Source organism: Oryx dammah, unplaced genomic scaffold (assembly GCF_014754425.2).
Source record: "Oryx dammah isolate SB20612 unplaced genomic scaffold, SCBI_Odam_1.1 HiC_scaffold_21, whole genome shotgun sequence".
NCBI classification, from domain to species: domain Eukaryota; kingdom Metazoa; phylum Chordata; class Mammalia; order Artiodactyla; family Bovidae; genus Oryx; species Oryx dammah.
In genome coordinates, this window is record NW_024070205.1 from 28992185 (window position 1) to 29010388 (window position 18204).

At 38.4% G+C, this 18204-nt stretch overlaps 1 protein-coding gene across 2 annotated transcripts in view; it reads left to right on the plus strand.

Annotated features, from left to right (window-relative positions):
• The window catches only part of SPEN (spen family transcriptional repressor), an 89216-nt gene that overhangs the window by 44453 nt on the left and 26559 nt on the right, over positions 1-18204 (plus strand). For both annotated transcript variants that reach the window (XM_040264017.1, XM_040264018.1), the window contains one exon: positions 17123-17283. In XM_040264017.1, coding sequence (XP_040119951.1) covers positions 17123-17283 — 161 coding nt within the window. The remainder of the gene's footprint in view (positions 1-17122; positions 17284-18204) is intronic.

Sequence of the window (18204 nt, forward strand, 5' to 3'; positions counted from 1 at the left end):
GTCCCATTCTTCTCTCCCCTAGTCCCATTCTTCTCTCCCCTAGTCCCTGGTAACCACCATTGTATTTTTTGTCTCTATGAGTCTGACTATTCTAGGTAACTCATAAAAATGGAATAATACAATATTTGTCCTTTTATGTCTGGCTTATTTCACTTAGTACAATGTTTTAGAGATTCATCTGTGTTGTAGCAAATGTCAGAATTGTCATCCTTTTTAAAACTGAATAATATTCCTGTAGGCTTTTGGGGAAGAAACCTTTACTTATCTAGCTGTCGTTCTATAGATTAACTATTTCCATATTCCTTGTATTCTACTAAAAAATAGTATGAGTAGTAAGCTTAAAAACATTAATTTGAAGCTGTAATTGCACCCAGAAGAGTTACTTGTACTTAATTTTTTTGTTACCAAGCTACACATATGCTACACATGGCATATTTAAGCTCAATTTTAAATAGTATTTTCCACCAAAATAAGGTGCTCTTTAAAAAATTGTCCTTAATAATTGTTTGTCCTTCATTTATGTAAACTGTTGGACTTTAGAATAGGAAGATAAATAAAACCAATTATTTTAATTACTGCAGTTGAATTTACCACTGCTTTAGTGACCATGAACTCTACACCTGTTTAATCTTATCTATGCATAAAGCAGAGGAAGTACCTAAGGTTTAAGCATGCTTGATATTTACAAATGCTCACAGGTAAAGGCTAGGTGGAAACTAAAACCCAGAAAAGTTAATTTTTGAAGTGTAGCTTTTCTATTATACTTAGAAATCCTTAGAAAATAAATTATTTATTTTTTATATTAGTAGAAACTGATTGCAGTGTAAAGAAAAATTATTGCTGGTGGATTATGGCTCTCTTTCTGCTTCTAGCTGTGTCTGTTGAAGTAACGGTTACACATAGACATGTGCACGCGCGCACACACACACAAACACACACACACCCATGGAGTATTACTCAGCCAGCAAGCAACACAGTCAGACCTGGAGGTTACTATACTAAGTGAAGTAAGTCAGAAAGAGAAAGACAGTATCTTTTATCACTTATGTGTAGAATCTAAACAGATATAAGTGAATTTTTTATAAAACAGAAATAGACTCAAAGACATAGAAAACAAACATATGGCTACCAAAGGGGGGAGGGATAAATAAAGAGTTTGGGATTAACAAATAAATACTACAGTATATAAAATAGATAAACAGTAAGGACCTACTGTATAGCACAGGGAACTATATTCAATATCTTATAATAACCTACAGGGGAAAAGAATCTGAAAAAGAGAATATAAATATATAAATAACTGAATTATTTTGCTGTACACCTAAAACTAACAAACATTGTAAATCAATTATACTTCAGTTAGGGAAAAAAACAGATAAATGTTGAAAGAAAAGGAGACAAAACTTCTATTGTCAGTTTCACTATTTCAGATAATCATCATATTTTAAAAATCAGATCGTGTTTTCCCATTAGAAGTCTTTGTGGTTTCTAATGATAGAAGAAATATGTGGACCAAAACAAAATTGACATTAAAATACTGGTTCCATAATTTAAAAATGCATTTTCACTCATTAATATATTAATATAGTCTTTCTCAATAAGTATCTTAAATACCGAGAATTTTAACTAACTTCATTAACTTTTGGTCTAAAGAGTTTATAATTTATACAGTCAAGACCTAAAGTGCTTTCCCTGTTTTTTTCCAGATAGTTGTGGAATCACCAGTTAGAGCTGACTCATTTCTCTGAAATTATTTCTGGGGCACCTTTACCTTGATAAGTCAGGTTGTGAGGCCTCTTGATTCAGCAGAGCCTTATTGACAAAACCCAGCACGTAGCTTGTTACATTGACTGATTTGGAATCTCTCCATTTTTTTCTAAGGAACAAAGAGAAGTACAGTTCATTTTGTATTTTACTTCTTAGGTTTTGTGTGTATGTGTTCAGTTGCTCAGTTGTGTCCGACTTTTTGCCACCCCATGGACTGCAGCATGCCAGGCTTCCCTGTCCATCTCCAATTCTCGGAGCTTGCTTAAACTCATGTCCATTGAGTTGGTGATGCCATCCAACCATCTCATCCTCTGTCCCCTTCTCCTCCTGCTTTCAGTCTTGCCCAGCATCAGGGTCTTTTCCAGTGAGTCGGCTCTTTGCATCAGGTGGTCAAAGTATTGGAGCTTCAGCTTCAGCATCAGTCCTTCCAATGAATATTCATATTCAGGACTGATTTCCTTTAGGATTAACTGATTTGATCTTCTTGCAGTCCAAGGGACTCTCAAGAGTCTTCTCCAACACCACAGTTCAAAGCATCAATTCTTCAGTGCTTAGCTTTCTTTATGGTCCAGTTCTCACATCCATACATGACTACTGGAAAAACCATAGCTTTGACTGGACGGACCTTTGTTGGCAAAGTAATGTCTCTGCTTATTTAATATGCTGTCTAGGTTGGTCATAGCCTTTCTTCTAAGGAACAAGCATCTTTTAATTTCATGACTGCAGTCACCATCTGCAGTGATTTTGGAGCCCCCCAAAATAAAATCTCTCACTATTTCCATTGTTTCCAATTCTGTTTGCTATGAAGTGATGGGACTGGATGCCATGAACTTCATTTTTTGAATGTTGAGTTTTAAGCCAACTTTTTCACTCTCCACTTTCACCTTCATCAAGAGGCTCTTTAGTTCCTCTTAGCTTTCTGCCATAAGGATGGTGTCGTCTGCATATCTGAGGTTACTGATATTTCTCCTGGCAATCTGTATTCCAGCTTGTGCTTCATCTAACCCAGCATTTCGCATGATGTACTCTGCATATAAGTTAAATAAGCAGGGTGATAATATACATCCTTGACGTACTCCTTTCCCAATTCTGAACCAGTTCCTTGTTCCTTGTCTGGTTCTAACTGTTGCTTCTTGACCTGCATACAGATTTCTTAGGAGGCAGGTAAGGTGGTCTGGTGTGTGTGTATATAGATAACATGAAATTTACCATTTTAACCGTTTAAGTATACACTTTAGTGACATTAGTACATTACCTTGTGCAGCAATCACCACTATTCATCTCCAGAACCCTTTCATCTTTCTGTTAAACAAGAACTCTTCATTCTCTTCTTCCCCAGCCCCAGGCAGTGCCATCATTCCTTCTGTCTTTATAAATTTGACTGCTCTTGTTACTTCATAAAAATTGAGCCTTCAGTATTTATCCTTTGGTAAATAGCTTATATCATTTAGCATAATATCCTCAGAGTTCATCCAAGTTTTAGCATATGCCTGAATTTTTCTTCACTTTTAAGGCTCGATAAAATTCCATTGTATATCGATACCACATTTTGTTTATACAGTCATCTGTCTCTGCACCCTTGGGTTACTTCTACTTTTTGGCTGTTAAACATGCGATGAATGTGGGTGAACAAATATCTATTTGAGCCCCTGCTTTCAGTTCTTTTGGTTATATATCCAGAAGTGGAATTGCTGAATGGTTGTGGCAATTGTAATTTTTTAAGGAACTACCATACTATTTTCCACAGTGTCTATACCATTTTCTTTTCCACCAACAGTGCACAGGAGTTCTGGTTTCATTCCATCCCAGCCAACATAGTTATATTCTATTTTTTTTATAATTGCCATTCTAATGAGTATGATGGAGAAGGAAATGGCAACCCACTCCAGTATTCTTGCCTAGAGAATCCTGTAGACGGAGGAGCCTGGTGGGCTGCTGTCCATAGGGTTGCACAGAGTCAGACACGACTGAAGCGACTTTTCATGCACGCATACATTGGAGAAGGATATGTCAACCCACTCCAGTATTCTTGCCTGGAGAATCCCAGGGACAGAGGATCCTGGTGGGCTGCCGTCTGTGGTCTGCAGAGTCAGACACGACTGAAGCGACTTAGCAGCAGCAGCAATGAGTATGAAATGGTATCTTGTTTTGATTTGAATTTCTCTAACAGTTATGTTTAGCATGTTTTCATGTGCACCTTGGCCATTTGTATCTTCCTTGGAGAAATGTCTGTTCAAGTTTAAAGATACTCATTTTTGCATCTGATGGGTGGTTTTTTTTGCTGTTGAGTTATATTGTTATTCTTAAAGGCAATTTTTAAAATGTCTTAAAGTTATAAGGCAAAATACTCCCTTAAGCTCTTTATGCAGAATAGAAGTTTTATTCATTTCTCTGACCATGGTACTTTGGTGAGAAAAATATCTAGTTGTGATACTGAACTATTATCTTAAATCTCTGTGTTGAGGGTAAAGAAAGCTATTGAGTTGAGGAACAATTTTAACATGAATTGGAGTAGTTACCGTTGATGTGAATCTGATAGAGTAGGAGTAGCTATGCTGTATATTTCACCATTTATTCAAAAATTATAAAACAGTTTTGTCTGCAAGTACTTTGATCCTGCTGTTGACATGGCAAAGCACATATTATAAAAAGCTGTGTGTGGTTTCCCTTTCTGTTATGTTTTCCAAAATCAAATGACATCAGAACATTTTTGATCCTAGCTTCCTCTCAGTCTAATCTATAAAAGTTGACCTGTTTTTTTTTTCCCTGTAAGTTTTGGCATTATTCAGATATTTTTATGAAGTGATAAATACATATTTAAAAATATTTATTCATTTATCTGGCTGCATCAAGTCTTACTTGCAGCACATGAGATCTTCATTGGGGTGCACAAACTCTCTAGCTGTTGCTCTTAGCTCAGTAGTTGCAGCTCCTGGGCTCCAGAGTACCAGGGCTTCAGTAGTTGTGGCAGGCACTCAGGCTCTCTAGTTGTGGCACTCAGGCTCTCTAGTTGTGGCATGTAGGTTTTGGAGTGTGTGGATGCATGCACTCCTGTGGACACAACTACAGCTCAGTGGTTGTGGCACAGGGGCTTTAGTTGCTTTGTGGCACGTGGGATTTTCTGGCAGATTCTTAAGCACCAGACCACCAGAGAAGTTCCTGAAGCGATATACTAGTAATAAGGAAGAGTAGTGACTTTAAGGATCCCACATTTGAATTACAGCTTAAGATTAGCACGTTGGATTTGCAAAAGACAGGAAAGCAGTCAAGGAAATAACGTAGGCTGGATTTTCTCAACCTTGGTACTATTCATATTTGAGGCCAGATAATTATTTGTTGTGGGGACTGTCTTATGCATTGTAGAATGTTAGTAGCATCCCTGGCCTCTGCTCACTAAGTGGCAGTAAGCTTCACCCCTACACACAATTGTGACAACCAAAAATGTCCCTTGAGGGACAAAATTGTCCCAGCTGAGAGCCACCGATGTAGGTCTTCACAAGTTACAAGATTTTTGAATGAAATAGAATAACGCATCCAGAGACTCTGGACTTTGCTAGATATTTAAAGCATTTGTTATGTGTTATAGTTGTGCTTTTTCTTTCATCACATTCCCTGGTGGCTCAGACGGTAAAGCGTCTGTCTACAATGTGGAAGACCTGGGTTCGATCCCTGGGTGGGGAAGATCTCCCGGAGAAGGAAATGGAAACCCACTCCAGTATTCTTGCCTGGAAAATCCCATGGAGAGAGGAGCCCGGTAGGCTACAGTCCATGGGGTCTCAAAGCGTTGGACAGGACTGAGTGACTTCACTTTCACTTTCACTTTTCTCTCATCCCAGAAAATGTCTGTTTAAAAAATCTTCTACAAAGTTATAGATGACAGGATCCATGAAGTGTTTTTGTTTTTACAGTTACCAGTGATTTTTCAGTCAGGTTAGTAATATGTGTCGAAGTCCTAGAATCTTGGCTAGAACAGCCATTGTTTCTCTTGAATAACTAATGAAACTTTAAAGAAGAAAGACATACTTTGCAGTTTCCAACGAAGTCATATTTTATCAGAAATTTTCATTTCACTCTTAGATACTGAATGTAGGTAATTACCTTCATTTTATTGAGCTTGGTGTACTTTCCTAGGCATCAATTTCAGTTGCTTGCATAATTCAAGTCAGTAATTTCTTGGAGGCACACATCCATTATACATTGGGCACCATGGCTAGACTCTGTTTACAAAGATGAATCCAGTCTTGGACTTTTAAGAGTCCAGTAAATGCGTGGTTGTAATACTGAGTGAAGAGGTTTGAGACAGACATGGTAGTAAAAGAGGTTTAGAAACCCACAACTAAGAAACTAATGAATGCTTATGGGGTGGGGTGGGGTTGTCAAGAACAGCTGCAGAGCAGGAGGTTAACTCTGGATCTCACTAATCCTTGACAGCAAATCAGGGAAGTACAGAAAGGAGTCTTCAAGTAGGAGCAGGTATGGGCGAGAACGCTCCCATTGCTGTGCCAGGCAGAGTGCTGAGTAGTTTGCCATCACTAACTTATTGAATCCTCACCAGAGCCTCTCATACGTGGTAGGTCTTATGACCATTTACATGGAAGAAAATGAAAGATTAGAGAGGAAGTAATTTAACTAAGGACTTACATCTGATAGGAGAAAAGGGAGGTACCCATGATTAGAACCTGGTATACTCTTGTGTTTGTTTTGGCTGCACTGTGAGGCATGTGGGATCTTATTTCCCCACCAGGGACAAAACCTGTGGAAGCGCAGGGTCCTAACCACTGGATCATCAGGGAAGGCCCTAAACTGGTATACTGTTACGTGGGTAGATCATTGTTATTTAATTGCATAGTTGTATCTGACTTTTATGACCCTATGGGCTGTAGCCCACCAAGCTCCTCTGTCCATGGGATAGATCGTTAGTGGGTGGGATAAAGTGTGACAAGAGAGTGAGAATGAGCAACTAGGCAGTTAGTTTGGGGCCAAGTTGTAAAGGGTCCCTTCTCCCATGCTGAACAATATGGAGGTGTCAGAGCTGGAAGATTTGGAGGGAGGTGGAGAGTCATAGAATTCTAGAGTTAGCAGGACCTTTGAAAGTCTCATAACCCACTAGGGAAATTAAAGTTTAGAGAGGCAAAATGAGGTACTTTGCCAGACTGAACAGTTGAGTATTTCTTTCCTGATTTTCTTATAAAACCAAAAAACCACAGACTTAATTCAGCAATTCAGGTTATATCAGAAGTGGTGGAGTGTAAAATGGAATTAGGATCACATCAGACCATCTACTGAGCTAGTGGGGTTTTTGTTTTGAGTCTTGTTTAAGCTTTCTGGTGGGCTCAGGACCCTTCTATATTTTTAAATTACTGAGCTTTTGTTTATTTTGTACTGTCTCTTGACATTTTGCCATATTAGAAATTTAAACTTTAATTTGAAATTTTATTGATTCATTTGTCATAACTTTTTTCTTTCCTTTTAAATTTTAATAGTTTATTTGAGCAAAAATCTAATTTAATTGGGCACTGCCAAACTGGAAGTGGTTAGGAGTGCTCCATCAACAGGAGCTGGAGGGAAAGATTTTTATGGAGAAAAGCAAAGCAGAAAAATTATTTGATCAGTTATAGCTTTAGTATTTGCCTTATTTGGAAAAGCCTAACTGACTGTTGGTTATTGGTTGTCCTTAGGTTTGATTTCCTAATCTTGAGGCATTTGCGGGCTTAGGTTTGGTTTACTTATGTAGGGCTGTAAATTATTAGAGCCACCTCAGTCTGATGGTTTCTTTGCTTAATTAACACCCTCCCACCTTTTGGCCCTCTTCTCACACAGGAGAGTTTAACCAAAAATTTGGTGTAAGTGCCACTCTTGGTCACCATCACGTTGTTGTTTTTGTCTGGGCGTGAAACTCATAGGTTATGAGCCTGGTCTGCGAAAGAATTGTTTTTGCTGTTCATCTTATTTGTATTGCTGATGACTACAAACATGAATTTAAGACCCTTGAGAGATTACAGCCCACCAGGGAGAGTATAATGATGACTGTCAGTTGGATAATACCAAGAGACCAGAATGCTCCTTAAGGCTCCCTGGGAACCAGCCAAGTTGGTATCTAATAAAGCAAAGAATGTACCCAAAGGGGCATTAACCTGTCTTAAGTCAAGTGGCTTCTTTGTTAATTTCCTGTGTTTCCTCCAGGATTAGAGGGATTGATCCAGATGTAGCAGGAGGTATTTGCTATGGCATAAATTTATGGCTTGTTTTGCCAGTAATTGAAAGCAATTCTGTTATTCAAACCACCTGAGCAAGAAATTCTAGGGGCTTTTGTTGTGCGACTATGGCCTTAGTGGTAGATTTAGTGGCAATTGCCAGAGTTAAGGACATTGTCTTTCTGTGCATTTGCAGAGGAAAAAAACTAGTGGTGCAAAGACAAACCGAATAGTTTCATATTGGAGACAAAGATCTTCATCCATGCTCTTGGGAGAGCCATCTACCTCAACTTGTCTGCTTCTGGGGGGGAAGCTCCAGAGTCAGTTTAAATTTTAGCTCTCTAGCTGGGTGACACATCTCAGCAGATAGCTAAATTCTCATAACTACTTTTGTATTCAAATTGTGATTATAAAATTTATATGAAAATATGAAGAATATGAAGACAATGTGGCCTCACACAGATACATAATTGAAATAGGGAGGACCTCAGAGACCCTCAAGGACCTTGGAGATCCCCACAGGTCCTCACACCACATTTAGAGAACTTCTGCACTAAAAATGTAAGATTGTCTTGAAAATTTGGACTTGTGAAAAACTGGACCTGAAGGGATTATTACCTGGTATGATGATACGTTCTGTTTAAGAAATTAGATCATTTTACCCTTTCACTTTATGGAAGCCCCAAGGACAGCAGGTACATTTTGAATTGCCCAGGCCTGATGGAAAATCTGCACTTGGCATCTTTTATCTTAAGCTTATATATTGACTATAAATAGAGAAAAAATCGTTAGTTACGAGATAGAAGAGAAGAGAGATTGTTGGAAAGTTGTCACCTGAGATTATGTCTGCTTTTAACAAATCAGCCTTCCTAACTGTTTTAACTGCCAAGTTTTTTAGTCACTTTCCTGTCCTTTAAAAAAAATCCACTTAGGTTGGAGAAGACTCTTTTGAGAGTCCCTTGGACTGCAAGGAGATCCAACCAGTCCATTCTGAAGGAGATTAGCCCTGGGATTTCTTTGGAAGGAATGATGCTAAAGCTGAAACTCCAGTACTTTGGCTACCTCATGCAAAGAGCTGACTCATTGGAAAAGACTCTGATGCTGGGAGGGATTGGGGGCAGGAGGAGAAGGGGACGACAGAGGATGAGATGGCTGGATGGCATCACTGACTCGATGGACTGACTCCAATATGAGTCTGAGTGAACTCCGGGAGATGGTGATGGACAGGGAGGCCTGGCGTGCTGCGATTCATGGGGTCGCAAAGAGTCGGACACGACTGAGCGACTGAACTGAACTGAACTGAGCGACTGAACTGAACTGAACTGAAGTCATACTTTGTTTCTTAATTTGGTGAAATGCTTTTAAAATTCCAGCTTAAAAAAAAAGATACATATTTATCATAATCGAATGTTTACAAATACAAGTATATATGTGTGTGTGTCATTGGATGTTACTCTTGTGTGTGAACAAATTTATCCCCGAGTCATCTCATAAATGGGCTTCCCAGGTGGCTCAGTGGTAAAAGAATCTGCTTGCAATGTAGGTGATGGAGGAGACTAGGTTTTGATCCCTGGGTCAGAAAGACCCTCTGGAGGAGGAAATGGCAATCCACTCCAGTATTTTTCCTTGGAAAATTCCATGGATAGAGAAGCCTGGCAGACTATGGTTCATGGGATCGCAAAGAGTTGAACACACCGAGTGACTGAGCACATCTTATAAATAGATGTATACAGTATCTTGACATTTTCAGTGTTAAGAGTCAAATGCTCACTGTAGTTCTGTGTATAAAATGTCTGTGGAAACAGTAACGGTTACTTATTTGACAACATAATTTGGTTTAAGAGAATCCTGGCATCCCATATTCTGTTTGCTTATCAAGAATTACTGTGTAACCAGTCACTTGTATTTCTCCACTATGGACAATTTCGATCACCAAGGATAAACCCTGGGCCTACAACAGTGAAAGTGCAGAATCCTAACCACTGGATCAGAAGGGAATTCCCCTTAGTAATCGTAATTTAAAAATTTTAAGCACATACAAGAAATAGTTCAGCCTTAATTCTCTTATATGCTTAGGAAAAGTGTAACTAGATTTCTTTTAAATTGTAATTCTTTCAGGTTCTTTACCATTTAGAATTTTTAAGTGATGTTGAAAATATAATATTGATACGGTCAGGTAAATTTTTATTTATAGTTTTTTTTTACCAAAGTGAAGTTGACTTACAATGTTGTGTTAGTTTCAGGTGTACAGCAAAGTGATTCAGGTAAACATCAGTCAGTTCAGTCACTCAGTCAGGTCTGACTCTTTGAGACCCCATGGACTGCAGCATGTCTAGGTTGGTCATAGCTTTTCTTCCAAGGAGCAAGCGTCTTTTAATTTCATGGCTGCAGTCACCATCTGCAGTGATTTTGGAGCCCAAGAAAATAAAAGTCTCTCACTGTTACCTTTTTTTGTTTTTCAGATTCTTTCTCCTTAGGTGTGCTCAGTTGCTCAGTCATGTCTGACTCTTTGTGATCCCATGGACTGGGGCCCACCAGTCTCCTCTGTCCATGGGATTTCCCAGGCAAGAATACTGAAGTGAGTTGCCATTTCCTTCTCCAGGAGATCTTCCTTATCCAGGGATCCAACCCATGTCTCTTGTGTCTCCTGCATTGCAAACGGATATTTTACCCACAGAGCCATCATTGGAAGGCTTATAGGTTATTACAAAATACTGAGGATAGTTTCCTGTGTTATATAGTAGTTGGTTATCGACTTTATATACAGTAGTGTGTATATATATTAATCACAAACTCTTAATTTACCCTCCCTCCCACATTCTTTTTTATGGCTGAGTAACATCCCATTGTATACATACACCATATCTTATCCATTCATCTGTTGATGGACACTTAAGTTGCTTCCATTTCTTGGCTTTTGTAAATAATGCTTCAGTGAACATTAAGGTGCATGAATCTTTTCAAATTATGGGGTTTTAAAAAATATTCATTTAGTTGGCTACATGGGTCTTAGTTGTGGTACACAAGAGTTTCACTGTGGCACATGGGCTTCTCTCTAGAGGAAGTCTAGCCGATACCCAGACTCTAGAGCACATGGGCTCTCTTGTTGTGGCAAGTGGGATCTTAGTTCCCCGACCAAGGATCAAACCCACATCCACTGCATTGGAAGGTGGATTCTGAACCCTGGGACCACCAGGGAAGTCCTCAGGTATGTTTTTTCCTAGATATATTCCCAGGAGGGGGATTGTAGAATCATATGGTAGCTCTGTTTTTTAGCTTTTTATGGAACCTCCCAGTGTTCTCTGTAGTGGCTGCACCAATTTAAATACATTTCCAACAGTGTAGGAGGGTTCCTTTTTCTCCACACCCTCTCCAGCATTTATTATTTGTAGACTTTTTTGATGAAATATTCTGATCAGTGTGAAGTGATACCTCAAGGTAGTTTTGATTTGCATTTCTCTAATAATTAGTGATGTTGGACATCTTTTTGTGTTTCTCTTGTGGCCCAGTAAATTTGAAGCCCACTTCCTTAAAGCTATTAGTTGATGCATCTTCATTACCAATACTTTAGACAATTTAGATTGGAAAGCTTCCTATTAACTATTCTTGGCTTTTAAGAAACAACTAAAATACTATACAGGCTTCCCTGTATAGTATGGCTCAGCAGTACAGAATCCGCCTGCAATGCAGGAGATGCGGGTTTGATCCCTGTGTGAGGAAGATCCCCTGGAGGGGTAAATAGCAACCCACTCCAGTATTATTGCCTGGGAAATCCCATGGACTGAGGAGCCAGGTGGTCTACAGTTCAAGAGTCCGATTCAACTGAGCAACTGAACACAAAATACTATACATTGTGATTTTTCAGTTTTAACAAGATTCTGAAAATAAGAATTTTTAAAAGTTAAAATTGACACAAAAATTCTGAGCATTTGGTTTTTATTTCAGTTTATAGGGCTGAAAAGTATTTGAGGACCTGTTTTGATTCAAGATCTTGAAATCCACACTACATTTAACAGATTACACTGGAAATATACATTGCAGTTTTGGGTTAGCATATTAAAATCCAAACTCAAAGGTTATATTGTTTTATCATTTCATAATTTATTTAAAAACCTTGCCTTCTTTTTAGTTATAACTCCAAATTGATCAGCAGATATTTCTGCCAGTTAAATTTTATATCTTGTTTCAGAATTGTTGTGGTAGCAGGAAATTAAACAAAAGTGTGATGACATTTCTATCATTGTTTTATGCCTTCAAATCATTATCATTGATTCCTCTGCATTTTTATAACATAAACAGAACTTTGTTGGCTCATTATTTTGGTACCCAGAAATTCTGCTCCTGGCCATATTTGTTTACATCTTTCCCCACTATTGCTAAGGAATTTTGGTGTATATGTATATGGTAGAATTGATAGTAAAGTGTTTTCCTTAATGGTGATTTTATGGTTCCTTGAAATTAAATTGATATGTCACATACATATTTTATATTGTAGTCATCTGGTGGCCTTATGAATAATCTTGTATTGCTTGGAGTATGTAATACATGTAACAGCCTTTTTTTTTCCTTCTGTGCTAAAAACAGGAGATTAATTTTGTTAACCCTTGATTTGAATGGGGCATCCCAGGTAGCAGTAGTAGTAACGAATCCACCTGCCAGTGCAGGAGATGCAAGAGACTTGGGTTCAGTCCTGGGTCAGAAAGATCCCTTGGAGACGGGGATGGCAACCCACTCCAGTAATCTTGTCTGGAAAATTTCATGGACAGAGGGGCCTGGCGGGCTACAGTCCATGGAGTTGCAAATAGTGGGATACAACTGAGCACACATGGGTTAATTTGAATGAGAGTAGTGTCCTATTTCGGGGAAGGCAATGGCACCCCACTCCAGTACTCTTGCCCAAAAATCCCATGGATGGAGGAGCCCGGTAGGCTGCAGTCCATGGGGTTGCTATGAGTCAGACATGACTGAGTGACTTCACTTTCACTTTTCACTTTCACACACTGGAGAAGGAAATGGCAACCTACTCCAGTATTCTTGCCTGGAGAATCCCAGGGATGGGGGAGCCTGGTGGGCTGCTGTCTGTGGGGTTGCACAGAGTTGGACACGACTGAAGCGACTCAGCAGCAGCAGCAGTGTCCTGTTTGGGCTTCCTGGTAGCTCAGCTGGTAAAGAATCCACCTGTAATGCAGGATACTCTGGTTCACTTCCTGGGCTGGGAAGATCCCTTGGAGAAGGGACAGGCTACCCACTCCAGTATTCTTGGGCTTCCCTGGTGGCTCAGATGGTGAAGAATCTGCCTGCAATGCAGGAGACTCCTGTTTGATTCCTGGGTCAGGAAGATCTCCTGGAGGAGGGCATGGCAACCCACTCGAATATTCTTGCTTGGAGAATCCTCATGGACAGAGGAGCCTGGTGGGCTACAGTCCATGGGGTGTCAAAGAGTCGGACACGACTGAGTGACTAAGCTCAGCACAGCACAGTGTCCTATTCAGTTTGTTGACATTGTTGAGTTGCTCAGTTGTGTCCAACTCTTTGTGACCCCCTGGACTGCAGCATGCCAGGCTTCCCTGTCCTTCACTATCTCCTGGAGTTTGCTCAAACTCGTGTCCATTGACTCGATGATGTCATCCAACCATCTCATCTCATTCACTTAGTAATTGTAACACTACTTTTACTTTATAACTTAGAAAAAAAATTATTTTTATTGATGGGAAAACTGAAGCCCAGTCGTTTCTAGGAGGCCTTATAGTGATGACTTGTGATTCTGTCTTGTGGCTTTTATCCATAGTAGTTTGTATTTTGTAACTCACATATCTCCTTTTGGCTGTTACTGGCATAGGTTTATTTCTTTATGTTTTAAAGTGCAGAAAACTCTGATAACTTCATAAAATTTTTAATCTTTTGCCTTCTTATGTGAAAACTAAATAAAAATGCTGTGTAAGTTGTATTTTTTTAGGGTATTCCACCCCCTGGCTCCAACCTGAGGTATTAAAAAAGCAGCAGCAAGTTGGTCTCAGTTCTTGGAGTTGGACTTATTCATCTGAGTGATTCAGAGTTTGTTGTGGATGTGAGAGCTCTAGTCTAAGTGCAGATGACAAAAACTATTGAATTTTTCTTTTAGGGAGTGTGCCTAAGGTTGATTTACCACCTGTGCCCCAACCTCCATCCTGAGTTGTTTGCTTAAAGGGTTAAGTCTTCCACTATAAGGAGCTGAGAGTATGAAGCAAAATTTCAGAACCCTGTAAATAACAGAACCTGTAAATAGCTCTTTATTTTTAGTGTATTTGGAAATGCTATAAAAGAACTTCAAGCCACAGCAGTCTTGCCCATGGAGTACTGAAATGATAATTTAATATTTCTCACATGGTTCTTGGGCATTATAAACGCGTTATAATGCCTGTCTTTTATTCTGACTATGTTGCCGTGTTGGTTATGTTTTCTCCTTGTCTTTCTTTTTTCCCAGAATTTTAGTTGGAGGGTAATTGCTTTACAGTTTTGTGTTGGTTTCTACCGTATATCAACATGAGTCAGCCATAGGTACATGCACATCCCCCCCCCCCCCCCCGCCTCCTGAATCTTCCCCACCGCCTCCCACCCCATCCCATCCCTCTAGGTTGCCATGGAGCAGCAGGTTTACGCTCTCTGCATCATAAAGCAGATTCCCGCCTGCTGTCTGTTTTGCAGATGGCAGTAGGCATGTTTCAGTGCCACTCGCTCAGTTTGTCCCACCCTCTCCTTGTCCCTATGTCTACAAATCCATTCCCCGTGTCTCCATTGCTGCCCTGCAGATGTTTATCAGTACCATCTTTCTAGATTACATATATATATGTTAATATATGATATTAGTTTTTCACTTTCTGACTGACTTCACTCTGTATAATAGGCTGTAGGTTCATCCACCTTATTAGAACTGAGTCAGATGAGTTCCTTTTTATGGCTGAGTAATATTCCGTTGTATATATGTACCACAACTTCTTTATCCATTCATCTGTTGATGGACATCTACGTTGCTTCCATGTCCTAGCTATTGTAAATAGTGCTACAGTGACTATTGGGGTACATGTATCTTTTTCAATTATTATTTTCTCCAGGTATATATCCAGTAGTGGAGTATTTGGATCATATGGTAGTTTTATTCCTAGTTTTTAAAGGAATCTCCATACTGTTCTACATAGTGGCTGTATCAATTTGCATTCCCACCAACAGTGCAGTCAGTTCAGGTCAGTTCAGTTGCTCAGTCGTGTCCGACTCTTTGCGACCCCATGAATCACAGCACGCCAGGCCTCCCTGTCCATCACCAACAGCATTTATTGTTTGTAGATTTTTTGATGGTGGCCTCTGACCAGTGGAGAGATACCTCATTGTAGTTTTGGTTTGCACTGCGATTCATGGGGTCGCAAAGAGTCGGACACGACTGAGCAACTGAGCTGAACTGAATAATGAGCAATATTGAGCATCTTTTCATGTGCCTGTTTTTTGTTTGGGTTGTTTGTTTTTCTGGAGGTTAATCTTTTGTCAGTTGTTTCATTTGCAATTACATTCGCCCATTCTGAGGGTTATCTTTTCATTTAGTTTATTGTTTCATTTGCTGTGTGAAAGCTTTTAAGTCTAATCAGGTCCATTTCTTTATTTTTGTTTTTATTTCCATTACTCTAGGAGGTGGATCAAAGAGGATATTGCTGTGATATATGCCAAAGAGTATATTGCCTGTGTTTTCCTCTAAGAGTTTTATAGTTTCTGGCCTTACATTTAAGTCTTTAATCCATTTTGAGTTTATTTTTGTGTTCAGAAATGTTCTAGTTTCATTCTTTTGCATGTAGCTATCCAGTTTTCCCAGCACCACTTATTGAAGAAGCTATCTTTTCTTCATTGCATAGTTATGCCTCCTTTGTCAAAGATAAGCTGGGCATAGGTGCGTGGATTTATCTCTGGGCTTTCTGTCTTGTTCCATTGGTCTATGTTTCTGTTTTTGTGCCAGTACATACTGTCTTGATGACTGTAGCTTTGTAGTATAAAGTCAGGAAGATTGATTCCTCCAGCTCCATTTTTCTTTCTTAAGATTGCTTTGACAAAACACAAATTGTCTTTTGTGTTTCCATATGAACTGAAATTTTTTGTTTTAGTTCTGTGAAAAATATCCACTAGTATTTTGATAGGAATTGAATTGGATCTGTAGATTGCTTTGGGTAGTATAGTCATTTTCACAGTATTGATTCTTTCAGTCCAAGAACATGGTATGTCTCTCCATCTGTTTGTGTAATCTTTGATTTCTTTCATCAGTTTTATAGTTTTTTCCATACAGGTCTTTTGTCTCTTTAGGTAGGTTTATTCATAGATATTTTGTATGATGCTCTCCTTTTCTCTCAACTGTGATTTTCTTACACTTCAAGGTTTGTATTAAACTGTAGAGAAAAATTAAATTTCATTGACTCTCATTTCCCACATTATTCACAGAGAAAAGAGCCTAACTGTCAAGACTCTAGTAATTTGTATAATGTTTCTTTATCAATCCGTCAAAAATTTAAACCTGGAAAATTATTTTGAATGTATGTTTTCTCCTAAAGATTAGTATCTATGAGGTGGTGGTAATGGTAGCAGTAACAATAATAGTAACAGCATTGCCGCTTCATTTATTTCTTGCCAGTCATATTGTAAACTCTAGACCTGTGTGTTTTTTTTGTTTCTTAACCTTGTGAGATAGGTACTATTATTATTTCCATTTTTACAGATGTAGAAACTAAGGCTTAGCAAGAGGTTAAGTGACTTGTCCAAGGATACATGCTGTATGTCTGAGTCAGGATTTAAATAGACATCTCTGAATCCAAAACTCATTTTATTAACATTACGCTTAAGTCATGTGTGTTTACCAGTCTTGTTTTATTTGGAAAAAATTGTTCAGATTTTGTACAGAACAAAACATTTGTCTTTCGGTGGCAAAAGATTGTTACTTTTACTTCCACATTCTTAGGCCAGTGTGTGCTGTCTTCTGCGATCTCTGAAGGTAGAGTATGAAATAGATGTGGAGAAAGTAGGGTATCCAGAAAACCCGGACCTGAAATGTAGACCTTTTAGTGATTGCCACTTGTTGACTATAAGAAGTTTTATATGTGATTCTTTGTTGGTTTTCTCACTTGTTTGTTTTTTTCTTTGCCCATCTGTAGCACTGATTCCAGCAGTAGTTCAAGTGATGACTCTCCAGCCCGATCGGTTCAATCTGCAGCAGTCCCAGCACCCACTTCCCAGTTGCTTTCATCTCTGGACAAAGATGAGCCCCGTAAAAGTTTTGGGATCAAGGTTCAGAATCTTCCAGTGCGCTCTACAGGTAAAATTTTGTATTACTGTACTTTCTTCTCTGCTATTTTTGGGGAATGGGAGAGCAACTTATGTTTTCTACATTGTATAGATTTTGTTTAAATCTCTCTCTCTCTTATTCTGACTGTGTGGGTAATATTTTCTATTTGTCTTTCAGCTTTGACTCCTTTTTCTTTTTGTGGTTCATTGATATTTAATGCCATGTAATAAAAAGCAAGTGATTATAATTTAGATAATTTCTAAGTTGTTACATATGTAAGATTTCATGTTACTTGTACCTAATTATATAAACATATATATACATTATTATGCATATTATATACATTTACACACATGAAGATTGTATGGTGCATGTTATATAAAGAAAGCATGGTTCATTTTGAATAAAAATGCTTTCTGGATTAAATATTTTTATATTAGGAAAAATTTGGTGTAATAAAATTATAGAAATACTATTTTGAGTTAGATTTACAGTGGTCTGGAGTCCTATGAAATAACTTGGACATAAAAAAATTATGCTAGGAAACCCATTTCAATATATTAACATTTTAAATGAAGAAAGTCATGAATAATGACTGTATGTAGTTAAAAGCTCTATTGTAATTTTTATTCCAATTTTTTTTGACATTTGCTTATAATGTATTTCTATTGCTATGTCAGGCATATATTGAGTATGTAAACAACTGTTAGTAGAAGGTCAGACCAACAAAGACCAAACTAAGTATGTCTTGCTAAGTGCATTTCAGTGATTACTTATTTATTAAAATAGCCTGTGAAACCTACATATCAGGTTTATGAATAGGTTTATGTATATTTGTGAAGTTTTTATCATGAAAATTTTAAACTCACCCAGAGCAGAAGAAATAGCAAAATGAAACTTCCTTACACCATACCAGATTTAAAAATCATCAGTGTTTTGCCACACTTGCTT